Raw genomic sequence first — 26,025 nt, forward strand, 5'->3', positions numbered from 1 at the left:
ATATACTATTCTACTGTGTGTAAAGGAGTCAATGCCATCACCAGCAGCGTGGTCTCTACACCTGTGATGACAACAGGACCAATGAAAGTTCCTCGGTTGAAATTAGCCAATTTAGAACATGACCAGTCTGAAAATATAGGGACAAGACACAATTCAAATTTGTGTAAGGCAGGATGGCCCTCTAAGATTTCTTCAGTTAGTAAATCAACACAACTGCTACACCAGTCTTCATCTGGAGCTTTCAGGAGAGCGGCAATTGTTAATTTGGAAGTAAACGGTGAAAATCTTAACATTGCAGTTGTTACACACTGCTCCTTAAACACCGACTGGAATAGCAACTGTTGGCACTAGCGTAGTTCAAGAAGTCGAGCCGAAGCCTGGTGTATCTCACGATTATTTAAGTGAAAGAACACATTAGCATCACTTGCTGTTTTTCAGTAGCATTTCTCCTACCTCCTTGTTTTGCAGCCTTGAGTATTGTTTGTCGCTCCACCTGTTCTGATTTAAGAAAAAGAAGAAGAAAAAAAAAAAGTCTATTCACAGTACAGGAATACAGATTTATCATAAGCAATGGTAGTTATACATAAAAAGTGTGCTTGGTTGTGCTGTATGTGTATATGTCTATTTGACGTTGGAAAAAAAAATATTTATGAGAAGCATTTATACGACAAATTACCACTGGAATGTGAAGCCAGACAATGTTATGATGCAGATTATAAAGATAGTCTATCCCCTTTAACATTCAGTGGCGAATGGTCAGAGGATTCATCTTTTTTGAAAATAAGTAACCGTGCATTGTTTTTTGTTTTTTTTAACACCATCCATTTCTTTGGTTCCCTCTTGTATGTATACTTCCCAGTCTAGCCCTTTAGTATGCATACTTTCAACGTTTACAGCTTCATTCTGGGTCAGCTATCCATTGCCCTGCAGTTGTAATGATACCACAGGTTGTCAAAAAGAAGATAGTAGGGTGGATTTGTAATTCTGTACGGGGGCGAGTTTGAGCCCCTCGAGCCGTATGCCTTTGAATCCATTTGTCCACGCCGAACCAAATTCTGCTACATAGGCACCTGTCTCCACACTGCCCTGACATTTTACATTCAGTTTGATCATAAGGGGTGCAGGACAAGGTGAAAGGTTTGAGGTTTACTGACCAGGGTCCCCCACACCAACCCATCCACCCACACCTGATCCAGGACAGGTCCGGCCCCACTCCCCCGTCGCCTCCACCCACTGTCGCACCTAAACCTCAAGCCATTCATTTTTCAGTTTTTTTTGTTGTTTTTTTTGACAATGCAATCCTGAAAGCACTTTGCCTTGTTATTCCTTTGTGTAAACATGTGAATGATGATTTGTTACAAAAATGTTAAATATGTAAAAGATCATTCACTGTTTTGGAAAAACCTGCATCTGTCTTTCTGACGTTAAAAGAAAAAGAAAAAAAAACAATTTAGTGACATTAAACCTGAATCTATTTTATAAAATGTTTGCTGCAGCCAATTGGTCTTGTCATTCAGTATTGTGGCTTAGGGTTGTTTGTGTTCAATAAAGTGCTATTGCTAAATATTTCCTGAGTCTGGGGTTATTTCTTGACGATGAATCAATGTTTCGGATCACATAGTTCTACTAGCATGATTCACCCTGAATTAGCATTTCTGTTAAATTCGCTGGAATAGCTCCTAGCCATGAAGCTGAATACAGTTTAGGGGGGGGGGGGGGGGGGGGGGGGGTTGCTTCTACATGTTTGTCTGAAAAAGTTTGAATCAAATCTTCATTTCAATGTGAAAATGTCACAACTGAACAAGGTTCTTCAGGGTTTAACGTTAATGTGTTAGGTCAGAAATCTACTTGCCCAAAGTCAATTTTTAAGTCAATAAGACGGCAATGTAGAAATAGCAGTAATCAGTTGCCCGTTGCTAACATTGCCATTGCCTGGGGCTAGATTTAATTTGAACACAGCCACATGCATTGTGAAGACGTGAAACAACACTAGTAGTGACTGATGATGACTCATCTTTTCAATGTGCTGCTCCTTCTGTTAAGCCAAATCCCCACACCCTGCATGCAGTGCACTTCCTCTCTGTAGGCTGGCTGCTCTTCATTTCCTTCCTGTTTACCTTCTGCTTCATACAGGGAATTGCAACAGTGCATGGCTGAGGACAAGGGCATTTCATACCTAATGTGTGTAAAGTAATAAATTAATTAAGAAAATGCACTTTCACAAATTGAGAAATAAATTAATGTAGAAATGAATTTCATTCAGTCAGCATGGAGTTATATTAGTATTCCTCTGCTGATGCATGTCAGTGAGTGTAAAATATTACTTATAATTCTTTATTTATTTAGCATTTTTAATGTCATGAACACTTAACTATATTGAACCGCTTATTATATTTTATTTCATGTCTGTTGTAGGAAATGTGTTTATGATATTTAAATACATAATTCAACATTTTCAATATAGAATACATTTCACATTGATTGATTGATTGATTGATTGATTGATTGATTGATTTTCTGGACCAATTAGAGGCTCCTGTTGTACGTCATGACGTATCCAGCCGCCTGCGTGTCGACATCACAGAGGTGTAGGATGTAGCGCAGGACGTGTCTAGCGCGCTACTAGCAACAGTAGGACGTCAGAAAATACACAAACATCGTGATTGGGATCTGTTTTTATTACATTGTTCAAGTAAGTATATCAGTCCATTGTACTGTTTTATCCTATTGTGGCTTGTTGTAATGAGCCGTTTGTCGGTGTAGTTGGTCCAGACTGGGTTCTGTCTGGTTAGCTCAAATGCTAACATCCAGAGGAAACCAACGGGACCGTAGGCGCTGCCACTGCTATCTGGTTTTGCAAGCGTTAGCCTCGTTTAATTCATGTCTGACAAGCTATACTGACATCTGAACTCAAGCGTTGGGGTGTTTACTCAACACGACACCAGTTTAGCTCATTATAAACGCAAATGAAATGGTGGTTTTAGTGTAACGGGTAACAGCGAAATGGCATCATACACGTAGGTTAGCTAACGTTAGCTTGGAGTGTTAGCTTGTGCATGCTGAGTGCGATTGGAGGAAAAAAAAAAAGGGGAATCTGTAAACCGCCTCCGGACCGGTGTGTGCTGCTTCCACAGAAATGAGGTCAGACACAACAAGTCACCTGGGACAACAGTGTGCTCTCCTCACATGGTGCAGTTTCACATGTTGAAGACCACGCTAACGTTACGGATCACTAACGTCACTTTTTGGCTCAAACATGGCTGTGTACTCGCATGACTTGAATCATTGTACTTTTACAGCTTTTATTGATGTAATAATAACACAATATATAGGTTTGGTAGGTAGCAATATTCCTCTCGTTGTTAACATTTGTTCAGAATGCTTAATGTAGTTGAGATATGTCTGTAGGTAAACAGCATCTATTGTATTCATCATGTGATTTTTAGATTATGTAGCATAGCTCAGCTCCAACCATCAGCTCTCCAATAGTCCACAGAAAACCAAATAATCAGTGTGAATATCATTATTTTTCTTGCAGGGAGTGTCTGTGTCTCTTTCACCAGACAGATTCTTTCTGCGAGATGTGATGTATCCGCTTTACATCAAGAGCTGAATGGAAGCATTTGAGGCCTTTCGTGAGTGAGGTAGGCTCAAAGTATTCGTACATATTTATGGAGTATCTACAGTCACATGTCGATGCATTTTTACTATTAATTTCCTTGGTCGTGTGTTTCCCAGGAGGTTGTGGATCCCAGTGATGTACCATGGGGTACGACATTACGAGGTTCCAAGGGGAGGTGGATGAAGACCTGCTGTGCCCTATATGTAGTGGAGTGCTCGAAGAACCAGTGCAGGCAAGTCCCTGTCTGAAAGATTACCCACTCTTGTTCATATTGCTGTATTTCCAACGTTTTTTATTTTTTGGGGGGTTGTCCTTTTCATTTCAGGCTCCACACTGCGAGCATGCCTTCTGCAATGCCTGTATAACGCAGTGGTTCGCCCAGCAGCAGATATGTCCTGTTGACCGCACGGTAGTGACGCTCGCTCACCTCCGGCCCGTGCCCCGCATCATGCGTAACATGCTGTCCAAACTTCAGATCAACTGTGACAATGCAGGTTTTGGCTGCACGGCCACTTTGCGGCTGGACCAGCTGCAATCACACCTCAAGGACTGTGAGCACAACCCCAAAAGGCCCGTCAACTGCGAGGAAGGATGTGGGTGAGTGGCTTCGTTTTGGCAGAAATGAACTCTGCGTCGTAGCTGTTGGGTACATTGATTATGAGCGATTACCTCAAGAGACGTGTCAAGTGGCAGGTGTAGCTAATCAGAGCACGGAAGTCGCTCAATCAAAATTAAGAATAATTGTCACCATTGAATCTTTGTGCTGTAAAATACAATAAATATATGATATCCAAAAATGTATGAGCTGTCCTCTGTATGTTATGGTATTAAATCCTCTTTTTTTTTTTTTTCCTCTGGTTATTCTTATCTCTCCCGACACTTGCAGGCATGAGATGCCCAAAGATGAGGTGCCCAACCACAACTGCATCAAACACTTGCGGAGCGTCGTCCAGCAGCAACAGACAAAGATTTCAGACCTGGAGAAAACAGTTGCAGAGCATAAACACCAGTTGGGGGAACAAGTAAGAACATTCTCCTGCTTATTTATGTGTTCACCAAAAAATGACTACGAGCCAAGTTCTTAGAAATATTGGAGTCTGTGGAACAGGTTTTGAAATAGCCAAGAGCATATTTCTTTTCCATGATTACTTTATAATGACTTTCTACTGAGGAGTAGCTATGATTCTATCTAACTCAGTTGCCGAATGAGACCTGAGAGTTTTGTCACGATACAGTTATGTAACGAAGAAGCAGAATGTTAATATTCATATACTTAACCCTGTAAGGCACGGCTACTACAGGGCTTTCCACAAGGATATGGAGTGGTTAGTGGGAAAGAGTAGCCAGCTAGGGGGGTAATTTGGCTGTAAAAGCCCAAATTTGGTGGTATATGTTCCATCATATACACTCATCTTAACTATTGCATATTTTAGATTGTAAACCTGTAGTGAATTATTGTAAAGGACAATCGGACTTCTTGTGTGTTTTAGCCCAGAGTCTGTAAATAGCTATTACTATTTAAAACTATGCCCATTTCTGACTAATCATAGCTTTTCCAATGATGAATCATTAGACCTTATTTATTTATTTTCCCTTTCATAAACATATGTAGACATAGGCCTGTTTGTTTGACAGCATTGACTGTTTTAGTGTGTGTTTGCAGTGCATCTTAAAAATGGCTCCGCTGTAAAAAGATCAATGGTAATAAAGATAATTCATACATCAAGCATATAAACGTCTGTGGTGTATATGGAAAATAAAGTGCTTTCAGTGGACTTTTTAATGCTTACTGCACAATCGTGATAGAATTAGTAGTTTCGAGGTAGCCCGTCTAATTAGGATGCCGCCTGTCTGTGCAATCAATGCACTTCTTAATGTGTTATGTCATCATTTGTTTTGCAAATATTTGTCAAAACACTAAAAGACTACTCTCCGCCACACAACCTCTCAGCTGAGCACGACACACACACACACACACACACACACACACACTTAGAGCATCTGGGGCAGGAATGATATAGACAGATATGGACGTTTCTCTTTCATCGTGTTCGCTTTGTTTTGAAGAGGCTAGTGGTAAAATGTACAGGCAACTTGTTCGTCAAAACCATTTTATCAGAATCAAAAATGTGTATAATATCGTAGCTCCTGGAAAGCTCTGCTATTACTATGCATGTTCTTGATAGCTAGGTCGGAGTCTGACAAAGCTGACACGATTTAGGATCAGTAATATTACAAATGGTCTATTTATAAATTCCTGTTTATCTTTTGGAGTATTTTGTGATATCAGTCACTGAAGATGATGCTATTATTTTCCAGAAACGGGACATTCAGCTGCTAAAAGCCTACATGAGAGCAATCCGCAGCGCTAATCCTAATCTCCAAAACCTTGAGGAGAGCATCGAGTACAACGAGATCTTAGAGTAAGTAAAAAAATGTCATCCTCTCCCGTGCTTTTTATTCTAATATTAACTTTGTCTAAGAGCTGCAGCTCGGTCCCTAATTTCCTTGTGGTTGTCACTTTTATCTAATCTCCAGGTGGGTGAACTCCATGCAACCTGCCAGAGTGACGCGCTGGGGTGGCATGATCTCCACTCCCGATGCTGTGCTTCAAGCGGTCATCAAGCGCTCCCTCATCGACAGCGGCTGCCCTCTCTCGATCGTGAACGACCTGATCGAGAACGCCCACGAGCGAAACTGGCCGCAGGGACTGGCCACGCTCGAGACGCGGCAGATGAACAGGCGCTACTATGAGAACTACGTTGCCAAGCGCATCCCTGGCAAGCAGGCCGTGGTGGTGATGGCCTGTGAGAATCAGCATATGGGGGAGGACATGATCCTGGAGCCGGGCCTGGTCATGATCTTTGCACACGGAGTGGAGGAGATCTTATAACTTTACCGACCTGATCCAGAGACAAGTGGGGAGGACGTTTTGCCCATGGGAGGGGGGTTTGCTTTGAGGAGGAGAGCGTTTCCTCGTTGGAGTGAAACCTTCAGATTTGATTCTGGCTTATTTCAAATAAAATCTTCTAAGAGGCTCACTCCTAAGCTTGATACCTATGCCTTAAAGTAAGGACAAAGATATTAGGAACCTGGCTAATAGTAACTTAATCTGACTGATATCTGAGATAAAAGTTGAGAAGTGATGTTTACAAGGTTTATATTTTGGTGCAGTATATGATCTGATTGTTCTGCTCCATGTCCTAATATAGTAATAAGCTTGAACCCCAGTTTAATGCGCTCAGTTGTATAAATGCTTGTAAATACAAATACTATATTGAATTATAAATGTCATTCTCTTATTTCTCTCACTGTAATTGGATTGTGATTATTATTTTTTTATTATCTCAGTTCTGTTTCGTCAGTTTGTGTTGCTGTCTGCAGGGACTTTGACTCTGAAGATATTTTCGTGTGCTTGCTTTAGTTTTTAGTTTGTTGTGAATATTTCACAAGACATTTGTGCTTCTGAGTTTTGATTGTCTAAACCTTCTGTGCCATTTGTTTTATTTATTGTGTTGCCTTTTTACACAAACATGCTTGAAAATGTTACCATTTGATGTATGGAAATCTGCCTTTTTCGGTGCATTTGAAGTTCAGAAGAAAATTGGTTTTGTGTTTTCTTTGTTGCCTCAGTTGTAAATATAGTCTGTATGTTGGGTCCACTTGAAGTGTTAAATTAGAAGTTTAACATTTTGGATTTAACTATGTATAATGAGTTTTGTTTGACAAATCATAATGGTTCACTTGATATTTTAGGTAATTCTTGCATCTGTTTCTGATGATTGAAATATAGGCATTGATCTTGTCGTTCTTCACAGTAAGCAAACATCTGTTCACTGACATGTCACCACAAACCATGGAGAATGTAAAAATATTTGTAAAGTCACTCTTTTGGCTTTTGAGAGGTAAAATGTTTCACCATTAGTCGGTTATTGCTGTAGTAAGACAAACAATACTTCAACCATCCAGTATGAAAGCCCACAGAAGTACAGTATACCTATGTTTTAGATTGTGCCCTTTATTATTTTCCCTCTTCAATGTTTTTGTTTGTTTTGTGTCTGTTATGTACTGTGTTGTACAGACAAGAAAGTAATAAAAAATGTCAAACTTCATCCCAAAAGAATGTATTTTTTCACCGGGATAACAAGATTTTATATTTAGCATTTTAATTGGGGGGAAAAAAACGCAGTTCCTTACTTTACCACATCATGTCATCAGAGATCTGCAGGGTGGGACTTTTCTTAAGGGACCGTCGGCTGATTAGGTTATGTAGAAACATCAGAATAGAGAAAACTAGTGCTGCTTTTAGAAATCTGGGCGGCAAGGAGGAGATGTGGGATGTGACATGCTGTAGATCCAGGTCAAGATAATTAAAAGGAACATTTTTACAACAAAACTCTGTGGGACGAAGGTCTGACTGCTCTGACCTGTGTCACTCTCCTTTTCTCTGTCTGACCCAGACACCCACATGTTTTCCATGTCTGTTATCCTCTCTTGCCAGCCTCATCCTCATTGTGGAGCCTAATCCCTCACCATTGTGGTCACTGGAATGTGAAATCATGTGCTTTACCCAATACCGTGGCTCTGTTGTCTACAAACATTATGTGATGTGGTTGGTTGCTGCAAGGCGTACAGCAGTCCACTTACTAAGCCACATACTAAGTATTCCTCAGAATATGTTACTGAATATGTTTCAAGGAACATTTCTACAAAATGTGCAGCACAAATACTTGAGGCCTGTGGGGGAAGTATTCAGATCCTGAAGTAAAAGTAGCAGTACCACACTGAAAATACTCCCATTAGTTTCAAGGGATTTTTGTCATAAACAATTAGAAGTAGTCAAAAGGCAATGACCATTTTGATGCGAATCTATGACATAAAATAGTGCAGCAGTTAAAATATATGGATAGAAAATTAAATAATATATTTGTCATTTATCATGTTTTGTAAAATCTTGGTGAAGTAACTAGTAACTACAGCTGCCAAATAAAGGTAGTGAAGTAAAAAGTATAAAGTTGCAAAAAATGGAAGTACTCAATTAAAGTACAAGTACCTCAAATTTGTGCTTAGTGCAGTATTATAGTGACTGTACTGTGTTACTTTCCACCATTGCCAGTAGATAAAAATACTCGTTTCTGATTGGCTACAGGGGACCTTAAACTTAATCACCTTCTAAATCAATGGCCAAACACGTTGGAACTGCAAGTCCGTAATAAATACACTAATAGTTGACAACTACCCTTCTTCTGTTACTAGTGTTTATTTCTTTTGGTCAGTAATAATATAGCTAAGCCAAGGTGTCCAGATATGAGAGAATAATGAACCATGTCAGGACAACTGGTCCTACAACAAACCGCCAACAGCTAATGTTAGCTTAGCCAACGTTAACTAGCGCTATGCTAACGTTACATTCAAAGAGTTTAAACGTTAAATTAAGCTACAATAAGTAAGCTAGCATTTATTTTAGTGAAAAACAGTTATAGTAGGCTAATTTGTAATGTTATATATTGTAACATTTATGTAAAGTATATTTTCCAATATTCACAGTGTAATGCGTTCATATTTTATCACCTAATCATAGCCTAGCCTAGCATATAGGGAGTTACAAAATACATAGTTGCTTGCATACTTTTGAGAAAGTTACTACTTTGCAAATGAACTGTGGCTCCATATGGAAAATGGAGCTACTGCACTTATTAGTTAGTTAATAGTATTATTTAAAAATAAATTGCACTGATTTACTTTTAGCGTTAGAGGAACGATGTCCTTTAACAGGTTAAAGCTGCATTATTTGAATGAGCATTACTTTCGCAACTTTGCAGATGGAGGCATGTTGGTGCACCGAATATGTATGGGCTTGCCAAGAAGAGGGCGCAGAGCAGCTGAGGCGGTGCTTGAGTTGACAGGAGGATCCGCTCGCTCAGTCACTGCTCTGCGTTAGTTCAGTGCTCTGCATTAGTTCACTGCTTCCACTTCGCCGAAACTGCTGCTGCCTCCATTTAAAGTTAACGGCCACTTGTAAAAGCAGGATTTTTCACCGGTTGTTGAACCGCACCACGACGGTCTCGTTAAAGGCGACAGAGAAGGTAAATGACTATCAATAACAAACAGTACAGAGGTCCGGGACTCGACGTATTGATAAGTTTCTGTGCAGCCCCGAGCGGCTCGCTGCAGCTGAACGACAGTCTTATTACATTGTATAATTTTTAGCCTGTTGTTTTTTTGTGCTGCTGTCAATAATTTGCGCATTTAGTAATCGAAGGCTTTCCGCTCCGCGCATGTCAGCGAATAGCCGTGTGTTAATTGCGGAGTAATTCACTCAGCCGAACAACAGACAACAGGGCAGACCTATTGTATGTTAATGCACGGTTATATGTCTTTTTTTTTTTCTTTTTTAAACTCGTCATAATTTTAGTTCCCTTTGCAGCGTGTCATGCCTGTTAATGCCAGACTGCTTAAATTACATGCGTGGAACCCTCCTCTCTGTCTATTTACAGAATAGAGCAATTCATATCTCAGATGGTGTCTGAAGATACTTTGGTGTAAAGGACTACAAGTTTTATTTAAACACACATGCTACCGCTTGATGATATCACTATTGTATTGAGCACGGAGGTTTATGGTGTTACTGCCCCATGTTTGACAGGGTCTTATCTGAGTGACTGAGATTATGTTTGATGCAGGATATGGTGCTATTCCAATGTGGGACAGTGAAACCTCAGTCAAAAAACACATAAAACCACCTCAGAGGGTTTTCACTGTGTTTTTGTCACTCGTGGGATAACTAAATCCTCCACAGTGTGAAGTAGATGATGGTGGGCACTCTCCCTGTTGTGTGGTCATTGTTTAGTCAAAGCTCCCCTTTCATTGCATTTGCAAATTGGGAAAAGTGCTCTAAGCTAACTGGTAAAACAAAATCTTACATGCAGGTCCGTGTTTTCTCCTTTTTCTCCTGAACTCTCGGTTTCAACTAAGGCCACTTTATTTCCAGGTGACACTTTCCTGGTCGAGCTGTGTGTTTATTACCAGCAAGTTAGTTGAAAGCTGGGGAGTCTCTGTGTTTTTAGCTGCAAGAGAGTTTTTCAGGCACAGACGATCAATACTGTTGTCGGGACAGCTGTCCCATCGTTACATCTGAGGCTAGAGGCTGTAAATGCACTAGAATTTAGCCCATTTTGCGATCTGCAGTTTATTGCATACATATTAGCTGTTGCTGTGTGGCGGTAGCCAGTGTGACCAAAGCAATGACATGAAAACATTTGGTTTGTCAGCCATTTCACTTCTCTAAATTCACTAGTTATAGCTTCCATTTAGCCTTCACTGCCTTCATTATAATATTCCCTTGAGTCTGCCAGAGTCCTGTATTGATGACTATGATTTTAAACTCTTTTGCTTTTATGAGTCACTACTTTCTTGTCACGTAAAGTGATTCAAATCTTAGTCTTAGTGCAGCTCAAGTCTCAAATGCTTTAACTTATAAAATCACTCATTCGCCCCTAGTTAGGCTCATCCATTCATATTTCAAAAATAATTCACATGAGCAAATACAATCGAGTATACTGAAATCCCCTAGAGATCCCAGATCCCTGAATTACTGACATGATAGTGAAGAAGAGTAGGTGGCTGCATTTCAGATGGAATTATTTAAAAAAGTGTCATTTAATGTTTCATTTTCAGTCGTGGATAGATCTGTGGGCGAACCAGGCGAGACTCCCTGATATGTGCAAACAGTGGTTGCTGTATGACAGCATGCGCTCTCTCAAGTCTAGGCAGGTTTGAGGTTTTATTTTCTCTCAGCGCAGCGTGGTGTTCTACAAGGCTGCCTCCACACACACAAAAAAAAAAGCGATTATATAAGTCACATTCAAGACTGAACTCAGAGTGATGGGCAGTCCTCACAGAGCGAGAAAAGCCTCGCCTACATTTTTCAAGAATCTGTGATTCATTCTGTGGTGAAAGTCTTTTGTTGTTTTCCATCTTGTGTTTTTGTCAGATTTACGACTCATGTTGATTGTGTTCTCCAGTGTTTCTACTAACTTTAGCCTGCTGTAGGCTCAATTCTTCAAGTCGCAGTAGACAAGGGAGACCCCTGTTTTGCTCTGATTTAACATACTCATTACTTTAAACCCTGGTTTTTGCATTTTTTACTTGATAAATCTTACACCAGCTGGATCAATATTTTCATCTAGGACCATGCATAACATAATTTAATAAAGAAACATAATCTATATCTCTGCTTGGGTGCTTTCAGTAGAGTCAACCACACATTTTCCAGTACACAATACAGCGATATTTACTATAATGAAATAACGTGAAGATATAAAACACCCAGGGGAAGTAGTGGTTACTGGCTGTAGCTCTCGGGATACATGAATGTGAAGAAGTGTTTTTTTCTCTTTTTTTCTATGATTGTTCCACTCAGGAAGTAAAAAATTACTGCTCGTTTGAAACTTCTAGCTCGGCCTGCAAAGTGACCTCTTGAACACACAGACCATTTATAGTAGTAAGAAAGTATTCCCTTGTTCACGCGGTGAGTCACAGTAGCATCTGCATGTAGAATGCAATTTAGAGCGTGGCCTCTGGTTTCTGAAGGCCAAACGAGGCTCATAGCGTGGGAGGAGGTGAAGCTGCGGGGGGAAGACTCACAGCCATGCTGACTGGGCTCCCCCCTCTGCCTCCCCCTCTGCTTCGTCCTACCTGTTAGTCACCCGTGGCAGTGCTCTGACAGAGAGCAGCTGATGGAGGGAAACACTTTCCATAGCAACTGAGCATGTCCGTCCTCCCCCTTCTGTTAACCTGATGAAATACGTACGCACTTCACTGAAGAGAAACGTAGTTTTAGGGGAAAACACAAAAGCCCAAGAATTAGACATAGACTTCGCTCTCTATTCAAAGAACCTGAGTAGTGTTTTCCAACCACAGAATGACGAAGTCAAGGGCTTGCACTTTGCAAGTGTTGCAAAACAGCAGATTTGCTTGACACAAGGCGTGGGCGCTATGACAGCTTGCACAAATATTAGCCTGCATTGAAAAAAGGGTCGTCCCCGAGTGTACCTTGAATTGATTCTTGTGAAGAGAGTGCTTTATGGTTGTGGATCCTAATTAAACGCATGCATATGTGAAGGAAAATGCCAACTGAACCGTCCACTCTAAATCTCCAATTATTTCACCGTGTGATCGTTTTGTATAGCAGTTGCTTTGGCATTTTTCAGTTGAGCGGTCAGAAGTAAAGGCCAGCGTTGTCCTTATTAAACAGACGGTTTTTCAGAGGTTTATGTGGGAGTGAAAGTTGCGCACGCAAGCTGTTGCTACTTGAAAAAAAAACATTTTAACATTTAAATTGTTCTTTACTGCTTTTTGAAGAACCACTAGTGGGCCCCACATGAAGCCAGGAGAGTGTAGCTCTTGTGCTGTACAATCTATTCTGTAATGATTATCTGGAGTGACATTTTGTTCAAACAGAATAATACCTCTGTGTTGTCGGTAGAGCGAATCAAAGTAAATCACAATGACTGATGGCTCCTGTTAGCTCACACTTAAATCTTGCGTCCACACAACAGAGTCTCTACCTCATAAATGTTTTCATAAAGTAACATAAACCGATCCCTCTTTAAGCATCTAAAGTCAAAGTTAAGCTCAACGGTGTAACCTTATTGAGGGCCAGCCCAGAAGAAGTACGTCACATGGTCTGTAATAAGTCTTAACAAGCCTCAGACATTCCTTAAAATCACCTAAAATATTCATACTTGTTCCGGTACACTATTCTTCTGTAAGTGCAGGGAATGCCTCTTCCTGTGCTCCGTGTTCTGACTGGTCCTGATTTCCACTCTGCGTTGTGCATGCAAATCATTATCTAATCAGGAAGTGAGGAATCGGATTACTGTGATAGGCTTGAGATCTTGTCGAACCAGACAATAATGATGATGATACTCAGTTGGTAAGGAGACAAAGTAGACACGATGCTGCTCACGACGTCACGCTCCTCAGGAAAGCATGAAAACAGGAAATGACAAACCCCTCCCAGGAGTTATCTAAAATAAGAGGTGTCTTTTATGACTATTTTTATCTTATTCATACGACAGTGTTTGAAGATGGAGCCATATGCATATTTTTAGAATAAAGAGGTTCAGGCTGTAATCGGGTGATCGGTACCAGATGGATTCTCATGGTTCCTCCATGTGTCACTCTGCTGTTGATACAGACCTGGCCCACCTGATCGGCTGCATAAACAGAACTGCTAGGCAACGCTGCTGACCTTTTGAGGGAATTAAGTGAGGACAGTGTGAACCTTTCAGAGTCCAAACACCGCAAATGGATACAATCACATGTAAGGAGTGGGTGTTATTTCAGATTATTTCTTTTTTTTTCTCTCAGTACATTCTTTGTCCTTTAAGTACTCTGATTTTCTGTTAAGTGCAGGCAGCCATCACTGATACCTGCGCCGGGCTGCACTTTAATGTGTGATAACACCTGCGGACAACAGTGTGAACAACACATTTACAGTGAGGACCTATTCATCAGCCTGGACCGAAAACCACCACACAGTCTTTTATACGCTTCACTTTTGTGTAGTTGATGACAGAATGGTCTTTGATATCAGATCTACAGTGTCCTATGTGTGTATTTAACTCCTCAAAACGGTTGAGCCAGGTTCAGTATATGTATATTTTGAATTGTTTTGAGTTTCTCATTATGAATTTGCCTTTCCTATTCCAGTCCCCCATTGCCAGTCATTTCAATACATTGGTATGCAAATTAGTCCGTAGACTGTTAAAACATTCTTGATTTGCGCACTCCAACAGAGTAGTGTAAAAACTGAATTTATTGTCTTAACTGCAGTACCCTAAAATTAATTTAGACACAACTTAATGCAATTTGCTGTGATGGATAACACAGAGCAGTTAAGTTGAGTATGTTTTAACTAAATCAGGTGAAATCACTGCTGTAGCCGTAGTATAAAAACTATAGGTGTTACAGTTAGAGTAGAAAAGTCAGTAAATGGATTCAGTAATGGTCTATCTATCTAAAGTTTGCTAACATTAGCCACCATAAGCTACTGGTCATACCAGAAAAACAACAAAACCCCTTACTGTTATCAAAAGGAGCAAGAATGCATTTTATTGCTTATTGCTTGTGAATGGGAGAATGTGTTATTTCATCTACAAGAATATTACATGGTTTTACTTCAACACCAATGCTCATAAATACCCCCAAAAAAGCATGTGTGCTATTGTTTAATGCTTATTCTGACTGACCTGCCTGGAAAGATCACATTTTCTGGCTAACAAAATTCCCTTACATGATTATCAACTGCGTTACGTATTTTGCAACATTTTACTGGCATCCATCTACACAGGATGTTAGGGTGCCATCTTTTTCCCCTCCATTAACTTGTTTCTCTTCTCTCTTAAATAATTGATGGATATACATTTGTCTCTTTGTTTCCTGTTATTAGGGAATCTCTTTACATTATGCTTTAACTGCATGTTTACTTCTGAAAGTTTTCATGACGAACCCACCAAATGTTGATCCAGACTTCATGCTTCAGACTTTATGACATTTAAGTCTCTTCCTTTTGTTTGGAGGTGAAGTCCCTCGACAAGCCAGTTTCTTTTTCTTACCTCTATAAGATTTTTTTCTTGTTTATTGCCACATTTCAATACTCCTTTGAGCTGAACTAAACCAAATGCTCCCTATATCTGGTATTTTATAAATCAAATATGGGCCAGTGAATATATGGAAAGATAATTTAGGTGCAGAGAATCCCTGGAGTTAAAGTATCATGGGTACCGTTAACCTGACATAATTTCTACCAGACTTTTGGCCCAGTTTTTAGTGGCTAGTCACATGTTACTGGTGGTGAGAGATTTCAAATAAAGATGTGAGAGCACACCATTGTTAATGCTTGGAAGCAGCATTTCAGAGCACACACGGAAATCTATTTATCCACAAACCTATTATTATTATTCATTGTGTTCACCAAAAAGAGAAAAGACATTTTTCGCATGTGTACAGTGTTGACTGCAGATGTTCTGCACACATATTCTCATATATTCTCTGACAGTTACTGCCTTCTTTCTGCTTCACTCAAACTTTGGATGTTGAGTACGATTCTCCCTGTCTACAATCATGTTTTTTTTTTTATCACAAAGCGAGATGGAAGATGCTATCTTTTGCTTGCAGCCATGCTTTTATGTTCTACAAAGAGGCAGGCTACTATGCACCCACCTTCTCTTTTCTCTCCGTCTATGTCTCACTGTTTCTCTCGCTTGTGCACAGGCGGGCAGTTAGTGCAGAAGCAGGCGCCATGTCCACCCCCACAAACCCAGAGGTAAAGGAACTGAACCCTGTCGACTTTATCCAGCTCCAGCAGTACATTGAATGTGAGTACAGACAGGCGGGCAGCTTTCTCAGCGCTTAACGCCCCCCCTTCACTTCCACTTCCACCCACACGCACACTCATATACACTCGCTCATATCTAGAAGAGGTTGCAGTCTGCCACATTTTTATTTATTTTTTTCAAATAAAGCATGCACTTTTATTTTTTCTAGATAAATCTAGATTCATTGTGTATTCATACTGTACGCGTAGTTGCGTACATGATATTTCAGAGTAATATGTGAAGAATGTACTTTTTAGAGCTGTCCTTTGACATACAGAAGTGCATGTGTATCCCTGTGTGACCTGTGTGTCTTTGCTTCCAGACTGCAGCTTGAAGGTGAAGGACGTGCTGAGGGAATTTGATGCAGATGGCAGTCTGGCCCGGCACAGACATGGAGAGGTGAGGGGACGGTATGGTGTGTCCTGCTGTTCACCATCAGGTCCAAAACTCACTCACAGAAATGTCAGCTACGAGGCACATGACTGAACTGAATTTCATCTCTCAGCGGCGGAGCAGTTTAATGAGAAACAAGCATTTGATTTATGTTTATTGAACAGTTACTGATTTTCTCGCGCTAATTAATTAGATTCAAACCAATCGATCATGTCGACTAAGCTGTCCAAGAGAAATATCTTCAGCGCAGTCGAGCGAGGTTGCAGATGTAAATCACCTTCTTAGTTTTGCCCATGCAAGCAAAGCTGTGCCGAACAGTGTGCTGGCTGCTCTGGTGCAGCGTAAGCTCAAATGTGATTGAAAAAGATCTTTCCTATACTGTGATGTCAGTGGGTGACACTGCCAACTAATTTGTGCAGGACGAAAACGCAGTAATTTCAGATGGATAATTTGGCTACTGCCAGTTTAATTACATAATTGGAAGGAAATTATTTTTTTATGAGAGGAAGCCTAAATACAGCCATAAAGTACTAGTTAATAGCTTTTAAAACACACTGAATAATAATGCTATTTGTACATGTTGGTGTGTGTGTGTGTGTTCAATTATGATGCTGATTCCGTGGGCTTACATTCATTTGGCTTTTTTCTTTTGTTTTGTTTTTGTTATCTGGCTGCCTTGCAGTTTATTACTGGGGCAGCTCTGCAGGGGTATCAACCGGGGGAAATAGCATAATGTCAACAAGAATTGGGTTTTTGGTTCATCGTTATCAAGGGACTGTTGCTTGTTACCCCCTGCGGCACATTATCATGCGAGAAAGACATGCCAGGGCCAAACAGATGGACTGAAATCTCTGATTCAGGGGTTTCTTTGTTGGTCATTTTCCAGAGAAAACCCTGTAACCACTCCAACTTTCAAAACTGGATTAAATGTTTTTCAGAAACATGATGAGCTTTTGAAAGCCTTTCAACCCCCACTGGATGCACTTACAGTCCATGACTCTCAAGCTCAAAACAAGGGTGTTTTTTTTTCTTGAGAAAACAACACGTCAGATAAAAGATTTTCACATGGTGACTGTCATCCTCCCTTATTTTCAGAATCGGTGAATTTGAAAAATGCAGAAGTTAACACACACACACACACATACACAGACGGTTAAAACATTTAATTTGACCATGCACAAAAAGCACAGTAAAAATAATTGTGTCTCTCCAAATTTTTTTTCTTCCCAGTGCATCAATGAAGAAGGCTTTCGTCTGTTCCTGAAGACTTATTTAGAAGTGGAGGACTTCCCTGTGGATCTCTGCCAGCGACTCTTCCGCTCCTTCCAAAACTCTGAACCCACCCAGGAAGACAGTGCCAGTGAGATTATACAGCGTGTATTTAACACAACTCACTGCCTCCATGCTACTTTGCAGCATGCTCATATCAATTTACGCCGTGGCCTATTTGGCACGTTTTTCATTTCTCACCACAAGCCTGTGAGTTGCTGTTTGTGCAGATATGGTTCACAGCCATCCTTCTCTCTCTCTCTCCTCTGTCTCTCCTGTAGAGGAGGTCTTTCTGAAGGATGTTTCATGTTACTTCTCTCTGCTGGAGGATGGCCAGCCTAGGGACAAGCTGGAGTGTGAGTCCTTGTTTTCTTTTCTGCCCAACATAATTTGAGTGATGACTTGGTCCAGCACTTCCACTTTCATTTCCCCTCTCTCTTTAGTTGCTTTCAAGCTCTATGACAGAGATGGCAACGGAGTCCTTGACAGCTCTGTAAGTTTGTAGTGGGAATTTTTTACGTGTGATTGTCAAGTTTGGCTTAGTTATGGAAGTACTGTATCAAACCAGCCACAATACTAAAGCAAGTCTTTTGTTGTTTTTCAAACAGGAAGTGGATCGGATTATTGCTCAGATGATGCATGCTGCAGAATACCTCGGATGGGATGTGTCAGAGCTGAGGCCGGTAAGTGTCACAATGCTCTACTCTGAAACGTAAGCATCATGAAAAGCATGTACGCACTGTACTTTTAGCCCTGACAATATTGTTAATATACGTATAGTTAGACACATTTTAAAGCCATTGATGCCTGATGCCTGTGTTTTATCTTTTATATATTTATTTAACGTCTTGTTTTAAATCAGAAATGTCTTGTCTTAATGTTTTTTCTACCTTGTTGCTGCTGAACTGACTGATGAGTCACCAACTGAATTTCGTTGTATATCCTTTTTATTCGTTTGTACAAGATATTGTTGCATAGAATATATGGCAATAGATACACATAAAAATCCACAAATTCCCACGCATGACTGGTTTCAGAAACCATATGTTCTTTTCTAAGCAATAGAGGTTTGTGTGCTGATTGGATAATAACAAATCAAATGTCATTTCATCAGGTTCTGAAGGACATGATGACAGCAATTGATGCTGACAGCAGCGGTACAGTGTCTCTGGAGGAGTGGGTGGAGGGAGGCATGAACAACGTTCCCTTGCTGGTCTTGTTGGGTCTTAAGGTACTTTAAAAGCAGCACGTTTCTCTTTGTATTGTTGGCCTTAAACGCTTAACTCAGATATATATTTTCTTTTTACAGCAGGTTGTAAAACACACCTTTACTGCTCTTGGGAAACCTTGACTTTGCCTGCCTCTCCTCTGTCCTTTGCCTCCTCCCTTATACACCCTTATAGACGATAAGGGCCTTTTTGCCGACTCAGTGTTACAGGGTGTGGTAATGTCATCTCCTCTCATGCAAGCTCTGCACCATCAGAGTGCTTAAGTGTTTTCCATTTACTCTGCGGAATCTCTGTCCACATTAAACAAAGTACTTTCTTAAAAAAACAATCTTTATGAACTATATTTGACTAAAGAAATGAATCATTTTGACATTGGGTGTATACATAAAATCGGTCGTCACAGAACAAGGACAGCTCAGTTTTTTGTTATGAGATTTGTTTAATATGTTGCCACGGATGTAAGAGCCACTTACTGTTAGACTGCCTGTCTGCCTGCCCGCTCACTGTGGCGGTCTAAAACCACGGATTGGACTCTGCCGCTAGGTTTGGCCACTACAACAATGCCAGGGACTTCCCCTCAGGCTATTTCTAGCCACCAATGGACATTTGAAGCCTGGGGTGCATGAATTCAGCCCCCTCACAGTTGCTGTGTGCTTTTTGGTGGCCTGCTGGCTATGCGTCATGCAGTAAGTGATAGGATGATTCATCATGTCGGGGAAAAAAAGCATTTCAGTGTGTAATCCGGATAAAAGCGCTGGCCGCCCTGTAAACAGATTGAAGGCAACCTTATAATCTTGTGTTGAGAATTTGAGATTATAGTCAGTGTTGAATATGGTGCTACACTGTATGTCATGATATGTAGAGCCTCTACATACTGCATAATCAACAATCTCATTAACGCAAGGTCAGTCAAGCGTAGGTGTGAAAAACAACTGTGAAACGCAGGCCTTGCCCACAATATTTTTATGATTCATGGGTTTGTGTTGTTTGATCCAAAATGTAACAAAAGCAAACAGATATAAGCTTCTTTTTTTTGTTACATTTATTTTTCTATTTGAATGCTTTCCAACCATGATGTTCTTTTTTTTTCTTTTTGCATTACCGTCTTCAATGGTTGCTCCTACAACTACCAGATGACTCAGAGTGACGGGCAGCACCTTTGGAGGATGAAACATTTCAATAAGCCCGTTTACTGCAACGTGTGTCAGAGCATGCTGCTGGGGCTGAGGAAACAAGGACTCTGCTGCACCTGTGAGTACCTGAACTCACCAGAAGAGGGCGACATTTATCAAACTGTAACGTCAAAGTTGAGAATTGCAGTTACATTTTTAGATAGATACCTTCAAATTATAATAATGTAAACATCCTATGACAGCTGGGTTATATGTTGTGTTGTGCAGGCTGCAAATACACAGTCCACGGCCGCTGTGCCAACAGGAACCCAGGCCCCTGTACCAGGACGTATGTGAAGTCAAAGAAAGAAACAGGGGTATGTCTCCATTTACAGTGACACTCACAGTCTATATTAGACGTTATCCTGTGTTCTGAGTGCTCTTATGTATTAAAACATTCATCTCACATTTCAGGTTCCAGCACACGACTGGGTGAGTGGGAACTGTGACTCAAGGAAGTGTGAAAAATGCCAGAAGAAGATCAAGAGCTATCAAGGCTTAACGGGAAAACACTGTGTGTGGTGCCACACGATGGTGAGGACGTATTTCGACGTGTGACTGATTTTTTAGGAATAAGTAATTTATGGGCAATGAGGAGAAAATATGCATTTGTGTTATCGGGCACCCACATTCAGTCTGTAAAGGCTGGTTTCCTCCTCTCCTTCCCCTAACTTTCCTTTCTCTTTACACTGAAATGCAAAAAAATGCAAAAAAATAAATAAATTTAAAAGATACATTTGGATCTTGTCAGTTGTCATCACCGTTGTGCTGGGAGTTCATTTGATGTATCTTTGTTTATGTTTTACAGCGTCATGATGCATGTGCAGACCAGGACCCAACAGAGTGTACCTGTGGGCCCCTCAGAGACCATATCCTGCCTCCATGGGCAATATATCCTGTTGTAAAGGTACAGAATTATGCTCGGGCACACCTACAATACAAACCTGTCACACCAACGCAGAGCACAACATCAGCCCAGGGCTGTTTCTTGTTTGTAAACCTTTCTCACCCGTGTGGCATTTTGACAGTGTGTAGAGATTTTTCTTTGTACTCTCAAAAGGCAGAAAAATCTATTACATTTTCTCTGGTTTATTTCATGTTTACCTTTTGTTTTTGTCCCTAAAGGAGAGACCAAACAATGTAAAAAATGGCTGCTCAGGGTCAACAGATGACAGCGAGCTCAATACTACTCCCGATGGACAAGTGCTTCAGGTATTATTATTAATATCCCCAATGAAGCCTTTTCAATGCTGAATATTTACAATGACAGGGTTCAGTCATTTGGCATTCAATCAGTTAATCAAACTACATTTGTTTACCATTCAACAGATCAGCCCTGTGCCAAACACCCATCCTCTTCTAGTGTTTGTCAACCCTAAAAGTGGTGGCAAGCAGGGAGAAAAGTGAGTCCAGAAAAGTTATGTTCGTGAAGAACTGGATGTCTAATACATGCACATTGTTTAGCCTGGTTTCCTGTATTTCAGAGTCCTGCATAAATTTCAGTATTTACTGAATCCACGGCAGGTACACAACCTTTGCAATGGCGGACCTGGACCAGGGTGAGTAATTGGTACAGTAGATTATGAGCATTATGAAATAGAAATAAATGGATTTTTTAATATTTTTTTATTTTAAAATACACTGAGCTAAATATTACATTAACCTGAATACTTGAAGCTCTGCTGTTATAATCCCCATCATCTCGCTTTCAGACTGAGTTTCTTCAGAAATCTGCAGGATTACAGGATCTTGGTGTGCGGGGGAGACGGCACAGTTGGCTGGATTCTAGACGCAATAGGTGAGATTGTCGGATCACTGCAAGAGTAAGCTCTATAAAAGGCACGCGATAGCTACCACATCATGAGCGTTTTGTTAAAACCAATGTGACGCACTTTCTACTTGCTTCCCTTTTTCCTTTTCTTGCTATCAGATAAAGCGAATCTGCTGGTACGACCACCTGTCGCTGTGCTTCCTCTGGGCACAGGAAATGACCTTGCGCGATGTCTGCGATGGGGCGGAGGTGAGAAATTAATATGAGTGTCTTCTTGTAATAAAATATTGAAACAGCTTGCTGCATATATGCTCTGTCGCTGTTGGTGTGTGTGTGTGTGTGTTGTTTGAATGTGATTCATTGAACGAGAAGTTCTCCAAATATTTGTCTATATTAGTCATGTTTATCGTTCTATGCTGTTTCTTTTTGAAGGATATGATGGTGAGGATCTGAGTCGTATTCTTAAAGACATCGAGGGGAGCTCTCAGGTGCTGATGGACCGCTGGAGTGTGCAGGTCATCCCAGATGAGAATACGGAGAAGGGCGACCCAGTGCCCTATGAAATCATCAACAACTATTTCTCTATTGGAGTGGTGAGTTTCTCAGAAATACGTCACACAAGAGGAAGTGTTTATTTTTCAGCTTTGTGTTTGGATCATTACTGAGTTTTGTTGTGTTGACAGGATGCCTCCATCGCCCACCGGTTTCACACAATGAGGGAGAAACATCCCCAGAAATTTAACAGCAGGTAGGCATTCAACAATTTGGTGAAACATAGTATTAGATTCTAGGGCACTACTTCAGGAATAGCAAACAATGAGCAATATCCCACTCACAGTAATGACACACAACACAGTTTTAAAATCATACCTCGAACAGATGTACCGTTCAACAACAAAGCAGACCTGAGCAATGTCTGTTTTACTTTCATTTTTCCTGTTTGCAGTAAAAAAATTCAAAAAAAGAACAAAGGTTTGTTTTCTTGCAGCAAGCGTTGCAACTTGACTCCTCCTGCATCTAAAGAGCTGTGTGTGATAAAAGGAGAAAATGTTCTGTGAAAATGAAATACCACTTAAATCTGAAAAACACACTTTTTTTATTGTAACTGCAGAATGAAGAACAAGCTGTGGTATTTTGAATTTGCCACTTCAGAAACCATCTCCGCTTCCTGCAAGAAACTGAGCGAAAGTCTAACAATCGAGGTGAGAACGCTGCATCAGCTTTATCAGCGTTTGCAAGTTTTGTATTTTGTCTTTGAAACAAACTGTTGTTGTTCCCACAACCGGACAGAGCACTGATGCTTTATGCTGTTTCTTCTTCAGTGCTCTGGTACTCCACTGGACCTCAGTAGCCTGTCTCTGGAAGGGGTTGCTGTCCTAAACATTCCCAGCATGCACGGTGGCTCCAACCTATGGGGTGAGACCAAAAAAGGGGACACGAAGGGAATGACGAGTCAGGAAGAGCCCGAGGTGATTGTCGACCCAGAGATCCTGAAAGTGACCTCCCAAGGTATTTTGTCTTTAGTTAAATTAGACCAGGGTGCACATGAGATTTAATCTGATTTATCTGCAGTTTCCCTCAGCGACGTGAAGCTTTTAAACCTCTGTCAGCTCTTTGTTTTGTTTTAACCACCAACAAACTTCACTTTCATTAAACGTCGGCTGTTTTTAGCAGAAAGGTCAAAGGTCCTGATAAACTCACTGCACCTGTTCAGCACCAAACAGAGCTAAAGAGAGAGTGAATAATGGAGTGGCTTTTGTCAGGTGGACACAAAACAGGACCCCAAATAAATGATGTTGCTCTGTGACTGCTGTTTGCTAAAACACTTAACTGAACAACGGATATCAGACTTTGTGTTTTCTGCTTGATCTGCTGCTCCCAAGTGGTCAAAAAAAGTAAATCAATTAATGTAGCTTTAAGAGGGTCTTTTGCACAAATCATTAAATACAGTAAATGAAACTGGCTCCCATGTGATTAAAGCATTGGTCTGATGTGTTTTCATGCTGTTCTAGTACTTAAACCTGCATTAACTGATTTTTCTGGCCAATTGAGGTCAGCAGAAACGAGCTCTAAACACAACAAGCTTCTATGACAACTTGTTAGCAGAGCATTAGCATCCATCTGGAGTCGTGTTTGTGTCCATCTGTCTAATATTGACTCTCTTTTTCTCTAAAAACTTCTCCACTGTGTTCACCGGCTAGTTGCTACTTTTGTCTGTCTTGGAAGGTAGTTTATAGAGCTTTTCTTAGAATAAAAATGATGACTGACATTTGTGTTTTGTCTCAGACTAAGCGCTGGATGTTCAGTATGTCCGTGTGTTCTTGTCAGATCTCAGCGACCGTCGATTAGAAGTGGTCGGCCTTGAAGGAGCCATGGAGATGGGACAGATATACACGGGTCTTAAGAGTGCTGTGAGGCTTGCAAAAACCTCGCAGATCACCATCAGGTGAGAAACGGCCTCACAGACATGTTCAGACTCGTCCGGCTTTGAGCTCTAAAGCCTTGGTCTTTACTCCCAAAAGTCTTGACAATGGCTCGTGATTGACTTTGATCACCAGCTGAGGATAATCCTCTGGTTCTTTGAATAACAATAATTACTTATGCTGGCTTTCCTTTTGGTATTTTAATTACACACTAGGGTCATTGATTTTGTTAGCTGACGCCTCTCTACTTTACCCTCAGGGTGAAGAAAGCCTTACCGATGCAGATAGATGGAGAGCCGTGGATGCAGCCTCCCTGCACGGTACATAACACACAGACATGGTTTCCTCTTAAAAAACATGAATTAAACATTAAAGCAAATTTCCCTTTTTACAATAAAAGTTGTAGAAATGTTTTTGATTTGATTTTTTGGTAATTTACTGGACATTTTGCTTTCTATATTTCCTTTTCAGATTCACATCACACACAAGAATCAAGCCAGTATGTTGATGGCTCCTCAGGCCAAATCATCTGGGTTTTTCAACTACAAATAAACTGCTCAGAAGCAGCCACGTTTTTTGTAAATAGAGGACTGACACTTTTAAAAAAAAGAATAAATCAGTTTGAATGTGTATGTTGTAGAATAATGGCACGGTAACAGTCAAAGTTTAGATAACTGCATCTCTGTAACACGTAACCGAAGCATGGCACTGTATGAATACAACTGTATGGTAAGAAATGTTTGCATCGTGGCAAAATCATTTTCACCAAATGTACTCAGTGTTTATATCAATAACCGACTCTCTTGCTGCTTCTGTCTCAGTGCTTCACAGTTAGTGGAAATGCTGCTCTGTAGGAACTTAAAGTAACATTTAAAGTAAAGTGAATATCATGCTAAAGGAAGAATATTCAGCTTCATGTGCCTTTTACAATCTGTTCTCTGTGGTTATGGCTTTGGTAGAAGACTTTACAGAGCTCGATGTGTAGACGTGCTTTTTGGACATAATCCATGTAGTATTGCTGTTTTCGTTGTGGCTGTAAAGATGCTGTGAAATGACTGTAGTTATTTCACTTTTTTTTTTTTGTACATTTCAGAAGATACTTGAAAGTGTTTTTGGGAACAGTAATGGGAGAATCATTACCAAAAGAGGGACGCATGTTGATCCATTGCAGCAGTCAGCCCACTCAACTGTTCCTGTTCCTGTGTGTCTGTGTGTGTGTGTGTGTGTGTGTGTGTGTGTGTGTGTGTGTGTGTGTGTGTGTGTGTGTGTGTGTGTGTGCGTGCGTGTGTGTGTGTGTGTGTGCGTGCGTGTGTGCGTGTGCGAGTATGTTTGTGTGGAAGGAAGCTGAGATATGTTCACTTCCAACTTATCTTATTTAAATGCTTAATCATTAGTCATATAATTTCAATATATCTGGAAGATGTTTATGTAATATGCGTGAAATAACACACTGTAGAGATTTTAATAAATCATCTGGACTTCAGTGTTTGGTAGACCTCATTATTTATGTGGTAGGTTATTTCTTCTACCACAAGGGGGCGTCCGATGGCAGCACCATGATCCGCTCCACTGATTCAAAATAATAGTTTTCTCTGCCTCTTTAAGTCCTTAACTCCTCGTTGTACAACTTGATCTCTTTGTTGTCAAAGCAAGAATCTGTGCTGGGAATAAATATTGTTTGTTTTTGTCTGAGTAATATTACCCCTGACTTTTAATGAGAGGTTTTGTCTGCCAGCAACAAATGCTGCCTTCAAATACTTTTG

The 26,025-nt window shown here is 40.6% G+C and overlaps 2 protein-coding genes across 3 annotated transcripts; both read left to right on the forward strand.

Moving 5' to 3' along the window:
* The first annotated feature begins 2,596 nt into the window (after positions 1-2,596).
* Positions 2,597-7,734, forward strand: rnf41 (ring finger protein 41). Its single transcript, XM_068732886.1, has 7 exons — positions 2,597-2,692; positions 3,539-3,644; positions 3,739-3,854; positions 3,948-4,219; positions 4,509-4,644; positions 5,942-6,045; positions 6,161-7,734. Exons 3-7 carry the CDS (start codon positions 3,765-3,767, stop codon positions 6,513-6,515), a joined length of 957 nt encoding a protein of 318 aa, XP_068588987.1. The 5' UTR covers positions 2,597-2,692; positions 3,539-3,644; positions 3,739-3,764; the 3' UTR covers positions 6,516-7,734.
* A 1,795-nt stretch (positions 7,735-9,529) lies between these two features.
* Positions 9,530-25,963, forward strand: dgkaa (diacylglycerol kinase, alpha a). 2 transcript variants are annotated; one of them, XM_068732951.1, is made up of 25 exons: positions 9,530-9,708; positions 13,824-13,949; positions 15,902-16,005; positions 16,328-16,404; positions 17,629-17,758; positions 17,949-18,023; positions 18,111-18,160; positions 18,276-18,350; positions 18,782-18,898; positions 20,030-20,147; positions 20,297-20,385; positions 20,483-20,602; positions 20,877-20,975; positions 21,194-21,280; positions 21,398-21,471; positions 21,553-21,627; positions 21,781-21,866; positions 21,999-22,088; positions 22,272-22,432; positions 22,523-22,587; positions 22,951-23,041; positions 23,162-23,348; positions 24,168-24,285; positions 24,522-24,582; positions 24,734-25,963. In XM_068732951.1, coding segments are annotated over exons 2-25 (2,232 nt in total). In that variant the 5' UTR covers positions 9,530-9,708; positions 13,824-13,947; the 3' UTR covers positions 24,815-25,963. The 2 variants fall into 2 exon arrangements, with proteins under 2 accessions (XP_068589052.1, XP_068589053.1); XM_068732952.1 differs by lacking the exon at positions 13,824-13,949.
* Positions 25,964-26,025: the final 62 nt, after the last annotated feature.

Source organism: Cebidichthys violaceus, unplaced genomic scaffold, assembly GCF_023349555.1.
Source record: "Cebidichthys violaceus isolate CVI_PGR_0920_01 unplaced genomic scaffold, fCebVio1.0.p SCAF_6, whole genome shotgun sequence".
Lineage (NCBI taxonomy): Eukaryota > Metazoa > Chordata > Actinopteri > Perciformes > Stichaeidae > Cebidichthys > Cebidichthys violaceus.

What these genes read in the sequence shown, in the direction of transcription:
- rnf41 (XM_068732886.1), top strand. Translation starts at nt 3,765, where the DNA reads ATGGGGTACGACATTACGAGGTTCCAAGGGGAGGTGGATGAAGACCTG. An exon ending in TGCTCGAAGAACCAGTGCAG is followed by an intron (nt 3,855 to 3,947) that starts GCAAGTCCCTGT and finishes TTTTCATTTCAG; the next exon opens with GCTCCACACTGCGAGCATGC. An exon ending in GAGTACAACGAGATCTTAGA is followed by an intron (nt 6,046 to 6,160) that starts GTAAGTAAAAAA and finishes TCTAATCTCCAG; the next exon opens with GTGGGTGAACTCCATGCAAC.
- dgkaa (XM_068732951.1), top strand. An exon ending in ACAAGGACTCTGCTGCACCT is followed by an intron (nt 20,148 to 20,296) that starts GTGAGTACCTGA and finishes TGTGTTGTGCAG; the next exon opens with GCTGCAAATACACAGTCCAC. An exon ending in CCTGAAAGTGACCTCCCAAG is followed by an intron (nt 23,349 to 24,167) that starts GTATTTTGTCTT and finishes TGTTCTTGTCAG; the next exon opens with ATCTCAGCGACCGTCGATTA.